This window comes from Pituophis catenifer, unplaced genomic scaffold (genome assembly GCF_029215685.1).
Source record: "Pituophis catenifer annectens isolate HBS135680 unplaced genomic scaffold, rPitCat1.0.hap2 SCAF_2, whole genome shotgun sequence".
Taxonomy (NCBI): domain Eukaryota; kingdom Metazoa; phylum Chordata; class Lepidosauria; order Squamata; family Colubridae; genus Pituophis; species Pituophis catenifer.
Window position 1 is genome coordinate 20,346,398 of NW_027256882.1, and position 21,694 is coordinate 20,368,091.

Here is a 21,694-nt window from a genome sequence, read left to right on the forward strand (position 1 = left end):
TGTAGAAGACACAGTATCAGTTTGGATATTTCAGTCCTGGAAATATTATTTGGCTTTGGGAATTTGGGAAACACGTATCAGTTCCATCTTCTTCTTTTTTTTTTTAATTGAAAAAGTTTTTCAAATACAAGTTCCCCCCCCTTTTTTCCCCTCCCCCCTCCTCCCTAACCCCCCTCATCCTCCCCTTCCCCCATGGCTTCTTCAAAACAAAATCATTGATATCAAATTAAATAATACTTTACCATTCTTTTACACCCCCCCACATATCTAACCATTTCTTTCTAACATTGTTATTATATCCCCCTTATACTATACATTTCAAAGCAACCTTCAACTATAAAACTTTATAATAATTCCTAATTTGGCATTTATTCAACTCATAATCTACCCATTTCCTCCACCCCCATTCATATATCGCTTAATTCAAATCTTTTACATATGTTTATATCTAAACATAACATCCCTTTTACTAAGCTAAACAATCAGTAACCTAACCTATCTCCACCCATTTTGCTACAGGTCTACCATACATAATATTTTAATATCTTCATTCTTCTGCCCACACCACACCACTTAAAAATTTTTCCATATATAAGCAGAATCCTCAAATGACTTTAAGTTTGCAATCCATATAATATCTTCTGTAATGTCTTTCAGCTAGATTATTAATTCCATCGCCCATGTTAGGGTAACATCAAGTTCTGTTTCCAACAGTATATTCAGTATCTTCAATTACCATCTGCCCCAATCAGTAATAAATGTTGTCGTATATAAAAAACCACCCGAGTGACTTTATATTTATATTCCATATAATATCTTCTGTAGTGTCTTTCATCTAGATCATTAATTCCAACCACCGTGTTAGGGTAACAACCAGATCTTCTGCATGCCCCACCATAATTCTCGTGCCTTATAGCTCAACATATGCGTAATCCGTTTTACAAAGAGTTCAAAATAGAAAGTTCCAATCCACTCAGTTAGAGGCCTTCTTCCACATCCCTAAGGCACAGCACTGCAGAGATCTGTTATTCTTCTCAAAATAGTACAAGTCAATAATTCGCCTCCGCTATATTTTCATATATCAGCCATCCATAAATCCCGCTTATTATATTTAATTGTCTCTTGAGTAACTGGCATTAGACTGTTGTTTAGTCTAAAAATTTTTAGTTTTGTAAGACCTGCTTCTTCTTTTCTTAACTTTTTGTGGTTTAGATCTCCATCCTGGTTGCCTTTCTAGGACTTGTATATCAACTGATTGATTTCCATGCTGGTCTGTAACTTGATGAAACATCGCATTAAAATCCAAAGCCGCCTCTCTTGTATTTGTAAATAATCCAGCTATAACCTTTAAAGGAGAATCCAAAAGCGACTCATCCAAAAGGATCTCTGTGACTTGTTGTTTTTCCATTACCTCCATCTCCATCTGCTTAGCCTGGGTTTCAGTCTCTTGTTCATTTTGCATTTCTTTATTCCCCTCCTGTGTTCCTAACACTGATGGCATACGTGGAGATGTTAAATCCATTTTAAGAACCTTGTAGCAAAATTCTTCTGCTTTTTCAACAGTATTTAATTGATATCTTTCTCCTTGGTATCTCAATATTATACCAACTGGAGCATCCCACCTAAATGGGATGTTTTGTTTCTTTAGCTCAGTCACAAAAAATCCAAATTCCTTTCTATCTTTTAACATCTTGGATGGCAGCTCTTTATATATCCAAATCTTCCTTCTATTCAGTTCTAGAGTGGAGTTAAAAGACTTTTGCACAATATCATTTCTTATTCCTTTATCTGTAAAGTAAATCACCACATCTCTAGGCAACTGCCTTTGCTTTGCAACCCAGGAATTTACTCTGTAGGCCTTATCAATCTTACAGGATACCTCTTCAGGACTAACCTTTAAAATCACAGCCAGAACTTCAGCAGACATCTTTCTCAAATCATCTCTATTATTTTCCTGTAGTCCCCTCATTCTGACCGCAAATTCCATGGACCTGTATTGCATCATTACAACTTCTTTTTCAATCCTTTGTCTTATATTACCTGCATTGTAAGTCTCGTGATCTGCTTCCTTTTTAGACTTTACTTCTGAGCTATTGTCTTGAATATTTATCAAATCATTTTCAATTCTTTGTATTTTATTGTCCAAATTATAAATCTTATGATCAACTTCCTCCATTTTAGACTCTAGTTCTAAATTCATATCTTTATCCATCTTTATAACTATTTCTGAAAAAGTTTTCAAAGCTGTTACAAACTGTTGTTTCAAATTGGCATATTTTTGTTGTACCAACTCTTTAATTTCCTGCCTGAATTTTTCAAGATTCTGGTTCACAATCTCATCATGTCTTGCCATCTCCTCCAAGACAAATTCTTTTAGGTTAAAACCATTCTTCTGAGTCTGCAAATTCAAAACTTGTTCATATGGTTTGTAAATGGGGGAAACCCCCCCCCGCTACTTGTTTGTCTGGCTTTATCAGTTTTAACGCCATCCTGCCACACAGACAGACTCTTTTTAAAGAAAAAGACTTCTCTCCAAACAATATCAATATAAAATCTCCAAGAAGAAAGAAACATAAAGTAGAAATTATTCTTTTCAATTCTAGCCAGTGCTATTATTGCTACTTTGTAACTTGTTAAACTATTCAGGCGGAAGGACTTTCGCTTTCAGCTTTCTTCTTCTCAAGCCTCAGTCAGTCGCCATTTTAAACTTTTTTTTCCTCTTTTCTTCGCTTTTAAAATCACTTATAAAATTGTTAGAAATACTTGCGATTTAGGGTCCAAAATCCAGATCTCATCCTATTTGTTTAAACAATCTGTTGATTTTCATTGAATGGATTGGTCCCGTTGCCTGGCTCTGCAAAAAGCAGAGTTCTCCCGAAGCCCGGAGCAGCGGCAAGCAGAATAGGGAGCCTCATCCTGCTTCGTCCCCAAGAGTAAAACAAAAACTCTGGGGACTTCGAAGAGGGCTCTACATGCCCTCGCCGGCTCTATCTCACATCTCCTTAAGGAAATGAGTTTTTCAAGCCGCCTTTCAGCTGTAAAGGCGGCTCTTTACGGGCGACAGGGCTGGCGGTCTCAAAAGACCGTCTGACGGTGACAGAAGCCAAACAGGAAGCCCAGTTCCATCTTCTTGTTATCTGAAGGAAAGCTTGAAACATCAAGTCAGGAGTGAGTAATATATTGATTTTGGCACTCTTTGGGAGCCCCTACAAGGATGTACACTGACAATCATACAATGTTGTATTGGATTCTAATATACGGAGAGAGAATCCAAATCCCTTTTCGAAGTAGAAATTCCAGATTCTGAAGAAAGAAAAGCTCAAAGCGGAAGAGATAGAAATATTGCAGTGGTGTGCGTGACAATATTAGCAAGCAGGGATGAGATTCAGCCGGTTCAGACTGGTTTGGGAGAACTGGATGTTAATTTTAATTTGGTTCGCTGAACCAGTTTTTCCAAGTACTGGCTGACACCGCCTGCCCCACCCTGCCCCTCCCAAATTGTCTTCACGCGATTTGGATGCCTGGTAAGACATGTGCAAGGCTTGGGGGGGGGGTAAACGGGCATACCAGAAGTCTGGAATCGGGCTCATTTCTGGCTTCCAGATGGCCTCCAATGCCCAGGTGGCCCTTTTTGCCCTCCTGGAGGCTCCAGGTAAACGTCCGGAGCCTAGGGAGGGTGAAAATGCACCCCCAATGTGGTGCAGGATGCCGAGTAGGCCATGCCCACATGGACATGCCCAGCCAGTAACTGGGCAGCAAACCGGTTGCAGAAAATTTTCAATCCCACCCCCATCAGCAAGGAGTAATATTTTGTTCGGCACTGTGGGAGTTCAAAGCATAAAAGAAGGATGAAGACAAGGGATTTCATGAGAAAAATATAACTCATTAAAGCAATTTTTCTCAATATATTCCACATTTCTCAGAGAGGGTTTTGTATATCTTCACCATCTATACGTCACATTTAGCAATAAACATGAAACCTGTAGGAATAGGAATAGGTAATTTCTATTCCATGGGAATACCTGCCATGGTTGGATCTTTTCAACTTCCAGCCTGGTTTTTCTCTTCATTGTTGTCCTTTGGGATTGGGATGAATAGGCCGCATTTAAGGCATGTGCCACAATCTGGATGGCATTGTAAGTTAAGGAGCTATCTAAAGAAAAGATCTTGTCAATCTTCTCTTGAGGTAGAGTCCCCACGTTCTTTTCCTCTAGACACTTTGTCCAGCCTTTCACAGACAAGGCAGGTTTCCCATATGAACAGTGAAATGTTTTAATCATAAATGCTTCGATTAAAATATAGAATTCTGTCAAATCTTCAGATTTGGTCCTTTAGCCGGTCTGGATCAGAAAAGAAAAAATACTATGGGTGTATTTTAAAGAGAGACTGTTATATGATAATTCAATGGAGAGATCCCACAAGGCGGTTGTGATCCAAACTTTTCCTGCAACAGGTTTTTTCATAAAGTTCAATATCATTTCTACAAAGGCTTCTCCTTCTACAAAGGTAAACTCTGCATAGTAAACAAATACATTGATTTGGTGCCACATTTTGAAAATAGGAATCATATATTTGATGTTCTTGATATCTGGTAATGCGATTTGTGAAAAAGCAGCACAAATGCCATTCTGAGCCAGCACAGGATTGAAGGTCCTAATGAAATGTTCTCCGTTATCAGTGTCTGCAGCAAGGAGGCCAATGAATGTCCATCGAAAATACAGCAGCAGTTGAACAATTCCCAGGTTCTGAGCACCTTCTTTGGGGACGGTCCGGTAGAAAAAGGGTAATTGAGTTTTATCACTCAGGAAGGGTGAAATAAAAGTGTAGCTGAGCTGGAAAAAAAGACAGTTTGTGTTTGATTTTAGGATTTTACAAAGTCAAAGTGTTAGAATCTAGGGCAGTGGCGTCCACACATTTACTCACCGAGTGCTGAACAAGTATGCATTTTGTGCGCTTTGCGTGTACGCATACCATCCGTGCTAATGCGTGTCTCCTCCACGTGCACTGTGCATGCAACTGCACCATTTGTGCATGCATGCGACTTGCACATGCATCCTGTGCACTCTTTGCACAAGCATACTATCTACACATGTATGTGACTTTTGCAGGGCTCCCCCGTCTGCTGCGCATGGAATCGCACCAACTTTTCATGCCTGTGGCTTTTGTGGATGTAATACACGTGTGTGAATATCATCTGTGCATGCATGCACATGCATGCACATGTAGCTCGGAAGATCAGCTGGGTCCCTGAATTACATGCATGCGCACCCAAGGCATGAGTGCATGCACAGCTGCAGGTAAGTTAGATGACAGCTCATGTGCCCAGAAAGATGGCTCTGCATGCCACCTAGTGAAAAAAAGGGTCAGATCATAGACAATGACTGGAAGATTCTTAGCCACCTTGATGCACTTAATAAAGAAAGTAAAATTTTCCCTGTCATATCTGACTCTAGGGCATGGTGCTCATCTCCGTTTCTTGGCTGTGGGAGCCAGCATTATCCAAAGACAATTTCTATGGTTATGTGACCAGCATTGCTATACACCAAAGGTGAATGGAACACTGTTACTTTCCCTCCAAAATGGTACCTATTAATCTACTTGCATTTGCGCACTTTTGAACTGCTAAGGTAGGCAGGACTTAAAGGGTGTGGGAAGAAATATCCCTCTGGTTCATTTCCAAGTAGGGAGAAAGACACTGGAAACATGGAGGGTGATCGGAAAGGTGGTTTAATGATGAAGCAGAACCACATGGGTTTGAAGTCCTGGGCAACTGATCACTTGGAGTTGCGAGTGAGGAGCTTTCATACTGTTAGAACATGGCTAATTGTCTAACTAGTTGTTCAGGCAATATATAAACCATATTTGCAGTCAAAAGTTATCATATTGCTTTAAGACTGTATTGCATCATCCTGTATCCTGATTGGCTAAGCTCTGTAGCCAATGTACTTAAGGAAAGCATGAATCATGGCTTGTGTGGACACTATACCATTTTACCTGCTTATTTGCTAGAATTCTCTACCTGATCTCTCTGCATTATCACTGTTTGATCATTGCTATTTCTTTCTTTCTACTATTTATTGATTGTTTTAATATTGAACTTGTTCCTGCTGGAAACTCAAAAAGAACTGTTTTATTGTGTATGACTACAACTGGTAAGAAGACTTTGTACTTGAAATATCCCTGGATTGATCTTTTAACTCTTGCTTTATCTGTGTATGACTTGGATTGTTTTTGGACTTTGCTTTACTTTTCCTTAAAAGTAAAACACTACCACAAGTCAGTATGTCTGTATGTTAACTGTGACTATTCACAAACACTCCCAGTCACTTTTATGCATATACTCAAAGGGTAGTCTGCTCAATAACCCACAACATCGTTTATGAGCTAAGAATATCCTTAACATTGGATATGGGCCCAGGACACTGAGAGTTAGTGTGAATGCACAGTAGTATATTCAGACAACTGTGTTAGTTGTTTTTTGTCCAAGTGAAGATGGCATAAGAACAGTCATCCAGCATAACCTTGATAATCCTTTTGGATGGAACAAACTATGTTTCCTGGTCTATGAAATGCAGCCTACTTCTGCATAAGGAAGGACTATGGGATGTAGTTAATGATCCACCAGATGTAACTGTATGGAATCCAGCAGATGATGAAGATGCAAAGAAAATAGTTAAATTTAAATGGTATAATGAACAAGCTCTTTGTATAATTGAACTGACACTGAGTGACCAGCAGCTAGTCCATATTCATGGTGAAGATTCTGCTGCCAGGTGTTGGAACAATCTGAAGAGAATTTATGTTCATGATAGTGTGGGTGCACACATACACCTTACATGTAAAGTTTAAATCTCATCTTCTTAAAGGTGCAGATATGTTAGCTCATTTGGAGTTTATGAAGATAACTTTACAAGAGCTACATGAAAAGGAACTAATTTTCTCTGAGTTGCAACTGGTTTATATCCAGTTCCACTACTGTAAACTATGATTTGTGGGTAGTTGATAGTGGTGCATTGCAATCCATCACTAGAAGTAAATAAAAGTTTGTAAAACTGACTAATAGTAAACAACATGTAACATTAGCCAATGGATGGAAAATGAAAGTAGCTGGAGAAGGTATTGCATATTGTTCATTTATAAATGAGCAGTTACCAATGTTATATATACTGAAACTAAAATTCAACTTGTTATCTGTAAAATCATTATTACAAGCTGGATTTGTAGTAACCTTTAGGGGAGATAAATGTTTAATAGAAAAAGATGGTAAAAGTGTTATTGCAAAGTTAAAGAATGATTTATTTATATTGAAGGATGATCCAGCAATTGTGGCTAATGCTAACTCGGTTTATGACAATAATAAGCCACATGATGAATGCATTCATTTGCTTCATCAGCATTTAGGATATGTGAATTTTAAGGTGTTGAGAAGGACAGTAGAATTATCTGAGGGGATAAGGTTAAAACCTTGTAATAAATATCTCAGTTGCAATGCATGTAACCAAGAGAAGAGCAAAGTAACCCCAGCAAATAGAGTCAATGGATTTAACACTAAAGAACCATTAGAAGTAGTGTTTGCTGATATAATTGTTCCTAAACAACCGAGTTTAGGTGGAGCCTGCTATATATTAAGCATTATTGATAATTTTTCTCGTTATGGTTTCTGTTACTTGATGAAAACTAAATCAGAAACATTTCAGCGTATATCAAATTGGCTGAAATTTGTTGAGAGAAAACAGAAACATAAGGTGGTTTGCTTGGTAAGAGATAATAGTACCGAGTTTACCAATATAAAATTAGAGAATATGTTACGGGAGGCAGGTATTGAACATAAACATTCTGCCCCTTATAGACCGCAACGTAATGCTTATATAGAACCCAGAGGACAAACACTGCAAGCTATGGCTAAGTCAATGTTAGCGGATTCTTGTTTGCCTGAAACACTTTGGGGTGAAGCACTAATGTGTGCTAATCATGTTTTGAATAACATAGTTAATTCATCAATTGGTGAGTTACCATTTACATTTGGCATGGTAGAAAACCTGAATTAAGCTATCTGCATACGTTTGGTGCTCCTGCTTGGATTCATATTCCCTCGCAATTAAGGCGAAAGGGACAACAAAGAGCTAGAAAATGTTTTTTTGTTAGATATGAATATAATCACAGATCATTTAGATTTTGAGCGCCAGGTACCACTAGCATTTATTGTAGTGATAGTGCTAAATTCCTGGAGCATGTTGGTTGGGATAAGCTTGAGCAAGCTGGTTACAAAAATGAGGATAGTGTTATTATTGATACTCAAATGTTCAATAATACCCCTGAAGATGTAATAGATGATGTAGAACCTAATACTGTAAAGGAAGAGGAAGTTTTAGGGGAGGAATTAGTTGAAATACTGGTTATGAGTCCTGAATTACCTAGAAGATCTACTCGGGTTAAACATTCATTTGATAGGTATCAAGCTAGTGTGGTTTGTCAGGTAAATATAGAACCTTCTAACTACAATGACCTCAAATTGTATCCTGAAAAGGATCAAGTAGCTTGGAAGGAAGCTATGGATAAAGAACTTAAATCATTAACTGAGTTAAATGTGTATGAAAATGTTAAGTTACCACCAGGCGAACGTTTAATTGGTTGTAAAGGGGTTTATAAATTAAAAACAGGTGTTGATGGAACTGTAACCCATAAAGCAAGATTAGTTAAGACGAGCCTTGGTGGCACAGAGGACTAATGTGCTGTTAAAATTAGCACTTTACCTGCCAGCTGCCTGCAATTACTGCGAGTTCAATTCTCACCAGGCTCAAGGTTGACTCAGCCTTCCATCCTTCCAAGGTAGGTAAAATGAGGACCCGGATTGTGGGGGCAATAAACTGACTTTGTATAAAAAAGAACACCGCTTGGGGGGGCCGAAAGCAGGTATATACAAAAGTATGAAGGCTATTGCTTAATGCATTGTAAGCCGTCCTGAGTCTCTGGAGAAGGGCGGCATATAAATTGAATCAATCAATCAATCAATCAATCAATCAATCAATCAATCAATAAATAAATAAATAAATAAATAGTTGCTCAAGGATTTCCTCAGTCTGAAAAAGACTATGATGAAGTTTTTGCTCCCAGTTTAAGAGCGACTACATTGAAAACAATGTTAGTGTGGGCAGCAAAAAATGACTATCGAATTACTCATATAGATTTATTTTATTTATTTATTTAATTAAATTTCTATACCGCCCTTCTCCAATAGGACTCAGGGCGGTGCACAGCCTAAGTAAAAACAGAGCATACAAAATTTAAAAACAATATTAAAATAATTAAATGTTTTGGCTGTAATTAAAACAACCCAATTTAAAATCAATTTAAAATTTAGCTCAAGCCAGCCCAGCTAGTTTTCAGGGCCCGACGAAAAATCCGGAGGTCTGTTATTATCCGTAACTCTGGGGGAAGGTTGTTCCAGAGGGTGGGCGCCGTCACAGAGAAGGCTCTCCCCCTGGGGGTCGCCAGCCGACATTGTCTGGTGGACGGCACCCTGAGGAGGCCCACTCTGTGTGAGTGTACTGGCCGGTGGGAGGCTATTGGTGGCAGAAGGCGGTCTCGTAAATACCCCGGCCCTAAGCCATGGAGCGCTTTAAAGGTGGTCACCAACACCTTGAAGCGCACCCGGAAGACCACTGGGAGCCAGTGCAGCTCGCGCAGGAGAGGTGTCACATGGGAGCGCCTCGTCGCCCCCATAATCCCCCGTGCGGCCGCGTTCTGGACCAGCTGGAGCCTCCGGGTGCACCCCAGGGGGAGCCCCATGTAGAGAGCATTGCAGTAGTCCAGGCGGGAAGTGACTAGTGCCTGAGTGACTGTGCGTAGAGAGTCCCGATCTAGAAAGGGGCGCAACTGGCATATCAGGCGAACCTGATAAAAAGCCCCCCTGGCCACGGCCGTCAAATGATCTTCTAGAGACAGCCGTGCGTCCAGGAGGACGCCCAAGTTGCGAGCCCTCTCCGTGGGGGCGAGTAATTCACCCCCAATAGCCAGTGATGGCATCAGCTGGCTATATCGGGACGCTGGAAGCCACAGCCACTCGGTCTTGGAGGGGTTGAGTCGGAGCCTGTTTTTCCCCATCCCCATATAGATATTGAGACAGCAGAATTGTACAAGAAGTTAGGTGAAAAAATAAGTGAATTGGAATATAGGAATATTTGTATAGTCGGGGATTTTAATGGGGTATTAAACCCAGATAAGGATTATAGGAGCGGGAATGAAAAAAAGAAAAAAAGGGGAAAGTTGCCAAAAACCTTCTTCGAACTAGCGGATGAACACAATCTAGTGGATTTATGGTGGGTCCTACACCAGAATGAAAAGCAATATACTTCTTATTCGAACCCCAAAATTCTTGGTCAAGAATTGACATGGTGTGGGTCAGTTAGGGGTTTGGGGATAGAAATTGACTAAGTGGAAATAACCCCAAATATTTGGGCTGACCATAGTCCACTAGAGATAAGGTGGAAAAATTTACATAGGAAACAACGGAAGAGATGGAGGCTAAATACCCAAATCTTGAGAGACAAGGAGTATACCAAAAAACTCGAGGGAGAGCTAAAACTATTTTTTTTGGAAAATGAAAATCAAGAGATCCCTCGAGTGGTTGTTTGGGATACAATGAAGGCATACTTAAGAGGGCTAGTAATATCGCACAACATATACAAAAATAAAGAGAAAAGGAAGGCACAGAAAGACTTGGTGGAGCAACTAGGCGATGCAGAAAAGAGACTACAGAGGGACCCGGGTGATGAGGCAACAAAAGAAAATTGGATGGCAATGAGACACAAATTAAATTTATTAGAACAGGAAGAATTGGCTTGTAAAATTAAACAATCTAAACAATATTATTTTGAGAACGCAAATAAACCGGGGAAGTGGCTGTCGTATAAATTAAAAAAAGACAAAGAAAAGGGGATTATTTATCAATTGGAGGATCTGGATGGAACGCTTTTGAATAAAGAGGAGGAAAAACTCGAATTTGCCCAGAAATATTATGAGGTCCTGTATAAGGAGGAGGAAATCCCAATGGAGAATATCAAACAATACTTGGCAAAGGAGAAGCTCCCTCAGATAAAAGAGGAAGAAAGTGAGATGCTCAACAGAGAGATCACAATTGAGGAACTAAAGAGGGTAATTTCAAAATTAAAGAATAACAAATCTCCAGGCCCGGATGGTCTCCTAGGAGAGCTGTACAAAAATCAAGACCTAGAAGAAATACTCACCTCAAAACTGTTGGTAATATGTAATGAGGCACTGAGCGGATCCAAAATTCCAGACTCGTGGAGGGAGGCATACATTACATTGGTGTTAAAAGAAGGTACCAAATCAAATCAAATAAAGAATTATAGGCCGATTTCCCTACTCAACATAGATTATAAAATATTTATGAGTATAATTGCAGGTAGGATGAAGACGATATTGAACAATTGGATCCACTCTGACCAAAATGGATTTCTCCCGGGAAGGCAGATTAGGAATAATTTGAGGGTAGTGTTAGATATTTTAGAATACTATGAAACACACTCTGAGGAACAAATGGCATTAGTCTTCCTTGACGCCCAGAAGGCGTTTGACAATTTAAACTGGGGATTCATGATTCAGCAAATTAGAGAGTTGAAATTTGGAGAAAACTTTGAGAAAGCGATTACAACAATATATGATAAACAAAGTGCAAATATTATATTAAATGGTGACATGACAAAAACTTTTCAGATTAGTAAAGGTGTGAGACAAGGCTGCCCGCTGTCACCGCTTTTATTTATATTGGCTCTGGAGGTTCTGTTAAGACGAATATAAGACGTAATAATGAGATAAGAGGATTAAAAATTAGGAGTGAAACTTTTAAAACTCAAGCATTTGCCGATGATGTTGCATTAATCATGGAAGAACCACTAGAGACCGGGAAAAACGTATTGGAAGAATTGGACCAGTATGGGAAGCTATCCAGATTTAAACTGAACAAAACAAAAACCAAAATGTTAACCAAAAATATGTCAGGTGGGCAACAGAAAATATTAGAAGAAACTCTAGGTCTGCAAGTAGTCAAAAAGATAAAATACTTAGGAGTTTGGATAAGGGCTAGATGCACGTCTTTAAAGGAAGATAATTATGTACCACTATTAGGCAAAATTAAGCAAGATTTGGAATGGTGGGGGAAGCTGCAAATATCAATATTAGGTAGGATAGCTACCATTAAGATGAGCATCCTACCTAAACTGGTATACTTATTTCAAACTACACCAGTTAATTTAGATAATATTTTTTTTTAGATTTTTTTTTAATTTGATTTATATGCCGTGTCAGATGTAAATGCCTTATTCTCCAATGTGTAAATAGTATATGAACGGGGTATCAGGGGTTAATTTATTCTTCACTCCTTAATGTATTCATAATTCACCACTGCCACATCTAGCTCCTCCCATTGTATATATAAGGAGCTGTCTGCATCTTTTTCCTTGCTTCTATCTGAGAATATTCAGTGAATATAGAATGCCTGCTGTAAATAAAAGAAAATATATTCAAACCTCTAACTCTCACTAATCTTATTGAGTCTGATCCTGAAAATATTGCAACAAGCTGGTAGCAGAGGATGGTTAATTGACTCAATAAAAACTTAAAAATGTCTAAGAAAGATAGGCCCAACACCAGGGCATACAGCAAAGAAATGGAAACAGAACAAGAAATATTCAACGAATCCACAAACGCAATTTCGAGAGAATCCGAAGAATACACCACTGAAGACGAAGAAATTATAGATGAAAATGATGACCAGGAGGAAATCGAAATAGAGAATAACGAACTCAGGTCAGAAATATTAAAACTATTAAAGAGCCAGAAGAACGATGAAAGCCTCATCGCGAACCTCCAAGATATGCTGAAGAACAGCGGAGCAGCGAGAGAGAAAAACATCACTAATGAAAAGTCTAAAGACCCAAAAACAGTGAGTGATATGACTGCAGAAAAAAATATTGTGAAGAAGAAAAACGGTGATCCAGCGCGAAATTTTGAATGGCAGCCATCTTGGTTTCAACAGGCCTCCAAGGTGAGCGAAGCAGAGCCAATCAAAAAGCTCAATTCAAAATTTCTGGCACGAAAAACGTTATCAGACAACGAAAATGAAAAAGAAGATTCAAACTCCTCAGAAGAATCAGAATCAGAAAGTGAAGGTGATTCAAAAAACTACCAAATAAAATCAGCAATGAAAACGCTTTTTGCTGCATTTGGGCCAAAACTAAAAATTACTAAAAAGCTAACGAAGAAGCGAGCGAGCAAGCCAATGCCTCAAGACCTGCCCGCTCCCATCCTGACTACGAGAGCGCCGACGCCCGAACCCAGAGAGCCCTGCCGATACCGCCCCACGCCACAGACCGAAGCAAGCACCAACGCCCTCAGAAGAAAAGGAAGAACAGCCGCCGTCGTCAGGACTCCCAAAGTCGAACCAGAGACCGATTCATCTGAGGAGGAGCGGAACGAGCGAGCCGCGGTGAGGAGAACCTTTCATGACGACTTCAAGGAAGAAATGGACAACGCGCATGCGCAAGACTACGCAGACGGCCCGGGAAGACATGAACTGGCGAGGAGACCGTGCAGGCTCGTTGCGAGCATCCCCATGCCGTTTTGTAACTTTCTGCATTTACGAGACCACGGACTGCCTCAGGTTGTAAGTAATGGACCTAATAATGTCGGAAATTTACCCAGTGACTTCCCAAAGCTAAGGGTAGATGGCATTAATTTGCAAGAATGGTATCAACAGCTCCAGGTTGTCTTTATGAAGGAAAACTTACTATTTTTTATCACTAGTCCCCCAAAAAGACCTTGGACTCTAAAAATAGATTGTTTACACCATAGAGCATTTTTCTTATTAATATCTAGTGTGTCTCCTGCAATGTATCACAGCATTAAGCCAAATCTGACTGTTTCAGAAATTATTCAATGCATGTTTAATTTGTTTCACAGTGACAGTGTAGCTACCACCACAAGGATGTCTAAAGATTTCTTTTCATCTAGGATAAAACCAGGGGTTTCCATAAGTGAGCACTTAATATCTTTAAACAAAATAAGAGCTGAGCTGCATTTGAGGGGGGAGGTGATTTCAGACCAAACAATGAAAAGTGTTATTATCAACTCACTTGATCCATCATGGGACAATTATATAACACATTTAGACACAATCAATCTAGGATACTTATCCATAGAAAGTCTATCCAATAAATTAATAGCAGAAGACAATTCAAGAAGGAATCGTTCTAACAATCACATAGAACACAAACCATATAGGAAAGTAGCTTTCCAAGAAAAATATAATGAAACATTTAAATGTCATAACTGTGGATCCAGGGAACACAATAGGAGAGATTGCCCCAAAATTTCAAAAGAAAGACATAGGTCAGAATATAGAAACAAATACAATTATAGACAGTCTTCCATAGATAGACATAGATATAGAAGCCCACCAAATTACAAAGAGAATAGAGGGGGCAGAGATAATTCAAAGGATAGAAAATCTGGTTCACTAAATGGATTAAATAAACAAGACAACACTAACATACAGCAAAATGAGAACAATAATTGGCTTATTGATTCTGGAGCAACTAATCACACCACTAATAAGAAAAATATATTGTCTTCATTTATAGAAGATAAATTTGTAATAAAGGTAGCTAACCAAGAAAAGGTTCAAGTATTAGGTAGAGGGAATGTAACCCTGCCTGGTCTAGGAAAAATAGAGGGGGTATTGTTAATACCTGAAATACCTCATAACATACTAAGTGCCATAAAACTAAGTAGAGATTCTGACATTAACATTGTTTTTTCTAAAGGAAAAGCGACTTTGGAGAAGAATAAAATAAATATAGGCACTGTGATGATTAAAGGAGGCCTACCTTATCTGATAACAAAGGAAAAATGGTTGCATAACATTGATTCAAATATGGAAGATTGTATTGAAGTAGATAATGAAAATATTAGCAACAGTGACAATGATGAATGTAAAATATCTCATGATCACGTAGATACACACAATGAAAAAAAACCAAAAATAGGTAAGCCAATTCATGATGAGTGTGCTCACATCTTACATAGGAAGTTAGGACATGCCAGTTTTCCTGTAGTACAAAAAATGACTGAACACGCAGAAGGTGTTAAAATAAAAAATTGTGAAAACTATTTGGAATGCTCAGTATGTAAATCTACAAAACTAAAAACTAGTCCCAGACCAAGAAAATCTACTAGATCAACCAACAAAATTTTTGATTTAGTACACATGGACTTAGTTGGTCCATTAACTCCATCAATCACTTATAGAAAATGTTACTTCTTGACAATAGTAGACGATTATAGCCGCTATGGATTTGTTTATACATTAAAACACAAAGATGAAACCTTTCAAAAATTTAAAGAATTTTACAAACGCATAGAAACACAACACAATATCAAAATAAAACAAATTATGACAGATAGGGGATGTGAATTCATGTCTAAAGAATTCTCCCAATGGTTAAAAGACAAAGGAATGTTACATTACACATCTAGCCCATTTTCTGCGTTCCAGAACGGGATTGCGGAGAGGAAGAACTCAACATTACAAACCATGATTAGATGCACATTGGAAGATGCTGGCTTAAGCAAACAATTCTGGTCAGAAGCCTTACATTATTCAAATTACACACAGAATAGAACCTGGTCCAGCATTGTAAATAAGACACCATATGAAGTGATGTATAATAGGAAACCAAAATTAGCACACATGCACATATTTGGAGTCACTGCAGACGTACACATACCTAAGCAATTAAGAAGAAAGGGAGAAAACGTGTCCAGAAGACTCAGATTTATGGGTTACGAGACAGGCACTAAAGGATACAGATTCATTGATAATAATAACAAATTTATAGTCTCCAGAACAGCTGTGTTCCATGAACAGGCCAACTGGTCTAAAATACATCTTAATGAAATATTTCCAAATAACAACAAAGATACAAAATCTCATGAGAAAGAGACTATAGAAAAGCAAGATATCAACAAATATAAAAACAAAACCAAAACATGGACAAATAGCCAACACAAAATAAAAACAGATACACTAACAAAAAAGGAAGCAAGATATTTGCATGATAACGATAGTAAACCTAAAAAAACTATTAGAAACACCAGAAATCAAATACCAAATAAATACAAGGATTATATAATGCATATGGATGGTGAGCCAACAACACCTAATACATATGAGGAAGTGTTAAAACTCCCTAGTAAAGAAAAAGAAAAATGGGAATTAGCGATGAAAAAAGAGATGGAAAGTTTACAAGGACTAAATGTATTTACACCTGCAGTTGCTCCTAAAGATAAAACAATTATTGGTACCAGGTGGATATATAAAATTAAGAACTTAGAGGGAGGCAATACCCTATACAAAGCTAGACTAGTTGCACAAGGTTATGCACAGAAATATCCGGAGGACTATACTGACACGTATTCCCCCACAGTAAGAACAGAGAGTGTCAAAACAGCTCTAGTGGTAGCATCAGCACTCAATCTTGATGTATTCCAATATGACATACAGACTGCGTATCTACACGCAAAACTAGATAAGGAAATATATGTAAGAGCACCTCACAGTCAATACACAAACAAAAATGAGATTTGGTTGTTAAACAAGAGTTTATACGGGTTAAAACAATCTGGTAAACAATGGTATGATTGTTTAGTAAAAGTACTTAAAACCATGGACTTCAATGCTACCACTGCTGATAACTGTTTCTTTGTAAAAAAGGGTGATGATTACATAGAATTTGTATTGATTTATGTGGATGACATTTTATACATAGGAAAACATAAAGAGAGAAGAGAAACCTTTGTAACTAAGCTAAATGAACATTTCTCATTAAAATCTCTAGGCAAAGTAAACAAATATCTTGGTGTTCAAATTAATAAGACTAAAAGAGGATTCAAACTTACTCAGAGAGATAAGATCATAGAACTTTTAAATAAATGCAATCTAAATAATGCCAAACCTTGTGATACTCCTATGCAAACTGACTTTCTAAGAAATACTGATGAATCTTCTCCCGAATTCAAAGATAACACATTTTATAGATCAATCATAGGTTCACTTCTTTATATATCTAATTGGACAAGACCAGATATCGCTTTACCACTCAATTTATTATCCAGACATGTCAGCAAGCCAACAATGTATCACTGGGAAGCTGTTAAAAGAATTTTAAGATATCTGAAAAGTACACTAGACTTTTGTTTAATGTTAGAACCTAACGATAATAAAGAACCAAAGCTTACATGTTACGCAGATGCGGACTGGGCTGGAGACACCTCATGTAGAAAAAGCACATCTGGCTATATATTCCTCTTAAATGACTGTCCAGTTTACTGGTACACTGGTAAACAAGAACTAGTGGCCACTTCAACGACAGAAGCAGAATATGTTTGTTTATCCAAAGCTGCAAATAACCTTGTATGGTTTAATGATTTAATTTCAGATGTTTGGAAAAAACCTGCTTTGCCTTTTGTTATGCATGAAGACAACAAAGCAGCCATTGAAATATCTAGATCTGACGCCATTGGACAAAGGTCCAGACACATAGATATAAAATTTAAACATGTGAGACAATTATCTCAGGATGGATTTATTAAAGCAGTGCATTGTGATACTTCAGAACAATTAGCTGACATATTGACAAAGCCTTTACCTTCTAAGCAGCACAAATATTTAACTTCTAAATTGTATGTCTTGTATTGTCCTGAATCTGAATGTAATTGGTGTTGCATAACGAATCGGCATTTAGAGGGGGATTTGTCAGATGTAAATGCCTTATTCTCCAATGTGTAAATAGTATATGAACGGGGTATCAGGGGTTAATTTATTCTTCACTCCTTAATGTATTCATAATTCACCACTGCCACATCTAGCTCCTCCCATTGTATATATAAGGAGCTGTCTGCATCTTTTTCCTTGCTTCTATCTGAGAATATTCAGTGAATATAGAATGCCTGCTGTAAATAAAAGAAAATATATTCAAACCTCTAACTCTCACTAATCTTATTGAGTCTGATCCTGAAAATATTGCAACATGCTGCCCTTCTCCACAGACTCAGGGCAGCTTACAGTGCGTTAAGCAATAGCCTTCATACTTTTGTATATTTTATACAAAGTCAGCTTACTGCCCCCACAAACTGGGTCCTCAATTTACCTACCTTAGAAAGAATGGAAGGGTGAGTCAACCTTGAGCCTGGCAAGATTCGAACTTACTTTAATTGCAGACTGCTGGTGTTAAATTACAGTGCCTTTGTCTGCAGAGCTATCCAGGCTCAGTTTTGAATACGACCATAAGGAAATTTATCTGGGGAGGGAAAAAGCCAAGGATTGCACTTCAAACACTGCAGGACAAAAGGAATAGAGGTGGATTCGGCCTCCCAGTATGGGAGATATATCAGAGAGCTGCTAATCTAGTCTGGTTAAGAGAATGGGCTGAATTACGAAACAAAAGACTCTTGACACTGGAAGGGTATGACCTGCAGAAAGGCTGGCATGCCTACTTGTGGGATAAAGGAAAAGGGGCTGAGACGTACTTCTATAGACATAAAATTAGAAATGTATTAATGCAGACTTGGAAGGAAATCAGATACAAACACTACACAAAAATCCCAAAATGGACCTCCATAATGGAGGCAATGATATATCCAAATTTGTTAGGTATGAAAAAAATGTTTACATACCAAGAGATTTTAGATGAAAGTGGCAATCGTAAAACAAATAAGGCCTTGGAGGAACAAGGGATTCAAATTGACTGGTGGCCTTACTTGCAAATTAAATCACGATACAGGAAAGATAAGGAGGAATGTGGCATAGAAATAGGGACCAATGGATTTGATAGTATATGGATGGGAGTAGAAAATAAATTATTAGCCAAATTATACTCATACAAGCTTGAATATGACAGGGAAGGAGAAATAGTTAAGGATCAGATGATTGCTTGGGGGAAAAATATTGGACACAATATAAATTTAGACGATTGGGAAGAAATCTGGAATAATAACCTCAAATTGACTAGAGCAGTAACATACAAGGAGAACCAGTACAAAATCCTGTATAGGTGGCACTTAGCGCCAGCCAGGATAGCGAAAATATACCTGAATGAAAACCCAATGTGCTGGAAATGTGGCTATCCCCAAGGTACCTTCTAACATATGTGGTGGACGTGTCCGGAAGCGACGAAATTTTGGAGAAAATTTTTAAAATGGATCCAATAATTAATAGATGAAAATATCAATTGGGAGCCAGAAATCTATCTCCTGGGAGTGCTAAGAAGGGCATATGGGAAGAAGAAGAAATACTTAATAATACACCTCATTACTGCCACCAGATTAGTGTATGTGAAACAATGGAAAGAGAAAGGAGGCCCAACAGAAGAACAGATAATTAGTAAAATGTTAGAATGCACTGAAATGTGTAGGCTAACTTATATATTAAATGAGAACGAGGATTCGGAATTTTGCACGGTATGGGAAAGGTGGTATAAGTGGCTGGGAAATAAATGTAATGTTAATTTGAATTAAGAGAAACAGTATCAAACTATTTATGCAACATATATAGGTAAAGTAATAAGATCTACTATAACTGTCAATGTAATAACGTAACAAATATTTAAATTTTAAATTATATAAACTTTAATCGATACTATTTACATAATGTATATAATATAATTGCACGTAGCCAAACCGAAAACATTGAATTGTTATAATCTTGCTTATTCAATAAAAACTCTTTTTTTAAAAAAGATATTGAGACAGCATATTTACATGCACCTTTACAGCACAATATCTATATGAAAAAACCATTAGGTGTAAGAATTGATGAGCGAACTGATTGCTGGAAACTAAAGAAGTCTCTATGGTTTAAAGCAATCAGGGTATGAGTGAATAGATGTATAGTTAAAGAATTGAATGCTATGGGTTTTATTGAAGGTGTAGCAGATAAATGTTTATTTAAACAGGAGAAAGATGGTTTGATTTTGTTTTTACTCTTGTTTACTGATGATATTGCTATTATTACAAAAACAGAACAGGAAGCAACAGAACTTATTTCTATGTTACAGAATAAGTTTAGGATTAGAAATCTAGGTGAAATATAGGTAAAATCAAGCACTATTTAGATTTCGATATTGTGAAAACTAATAGAGGGTATAAAGTGTCACAAGCTAGTAAAATTAGCCAATTGTTAAAACACTATAATATGGAACTATGTAAGCCTGCGAAGACACCAATGAGTCAGGATTTTAACCATGATAATATTCAAAGTCCTGTATTCAACAAGGAACTTTATCAATCCTTGATTGGTAGTCTATCTTATATTAGTAATTGGTCTAGGCCAGATCAGGGGTGAAATCTAAAATGTGTTACTACCAGTTCTGTTGGCGTGGCTTGGTGGGGGGTAATGTGACTGGGTGGGCGTGGCCAATATTTTTTTTTTACTTTTAAAACCATTTTTTTCTACAACCACTTCGGCTAAGAGGTTGTAAAAAATGCTTTTAAAAGGCTCTGATGATCCCAGCTGCGTTGCCTGATCAGCAGGCAGAGGCTTCCTCCCTCGAGCACACGCACCCAGACTTCCCGGTTCTTTGCCGTGCCCGGGAAGGAAGGTGTCGTGAGTAGCCCAGCACTTTGTAATGCTTCGTGCTTAACACACCCATACACCCACACACCCACACCCACATTTACATAAACACACACAAACAGCTTCGGTCTCTGTTATTGATATTTAGGCTTACTGATCTTTTTAATTATCACGATTCTTTGCAAATTGAGAGACACTAAATTTGACTCTTTCCTCGCAGCCTTGCCATGCTTGCCTGCCTTCCACCTGGGCTCCTTCCCCGCAGCCCTGCCATGCTCGCCTGCCTTCCACGTGGGTTTCTGCTTGCTTGCCTTCTCAAGCTGGCCACCGGGACGCCAGGAAGGCAGCATGGAAGACAGGCAAGCATGCAGGACTGCAGGCTGTGGACCGGTTCGGGGGCATGGCCATCCAGCCATTGCTCCCGGTTCGGCGAACTAGCCTCAATCTCCGCTATCTACTCACCCGATCCGGTCCGTACTGGGAGCATTTCACCCCCGGGCCAGATATATCCTGTAGTGTAAATCAACTAGCTAGGTATAATGCTGAACCAACTGAGAGGCATTGGCAAGCTGCAAAGAGACTACTAAGATATTTAAAACAAACAATGCATTATGCGTTATATTTAGAGTCTAACAATGATCTTGTATTAACTGCATATACTGATTGCTGAATGCTGACCTAGTTTTGCAACTGATTTATCCACACGTAAATCAACATCAGGAATTGCAATAATGTTGGGAAATTCATTAATAGGATGGAAATCTATCAGGTAAAAGCACATTAGTTTATCAACCATGGAAGCTGAATTTTCTTGTCTGTCTTTAATGTACACAGAACTATTATAAACAACTGTTGATTGATATAGGCTTAAATGTAAATGATCCATTTGTAGTATTCTCAATCCATTTGGCCCACTCTTTCTCAACGGACACAAAATATCTCCTGGGGGCAATTAAGAAAGACTTAGGGGCTGCTTTCTGTCTCCAAGAACACATTTCTCTATTTCTCCTTTAGGGAAAGATAATATTCTGCCTTATAATATTC

At 38.2% G+C, this 21,694-nt stretch overlaps 1 protein-coding gene across 1 annotated transcript in view; it reads right to left on the reverse strand.

Annotated features, from left to right (window-relative positions):
- LOC139309976 (vomeronasal type-2 receptor 26-like) overlaps positions 1 to 21,694 on the reverse strand; it is a 75,987-nt gene that overhangs the window by 26,672 nt on the left and 27,621 nt on the right. The window contains exon 7 of the mRNA XM_070934159.1: positions 3,568 to 3,667. Within this exon, the coding sequence (XP_070790260.1) occupies positions 3,568 to 3,667 (100 nt within the window). The remainder of the gene's footprint in view (positions 1 to 3,567; positions 3,668 to 21,694) is intronic.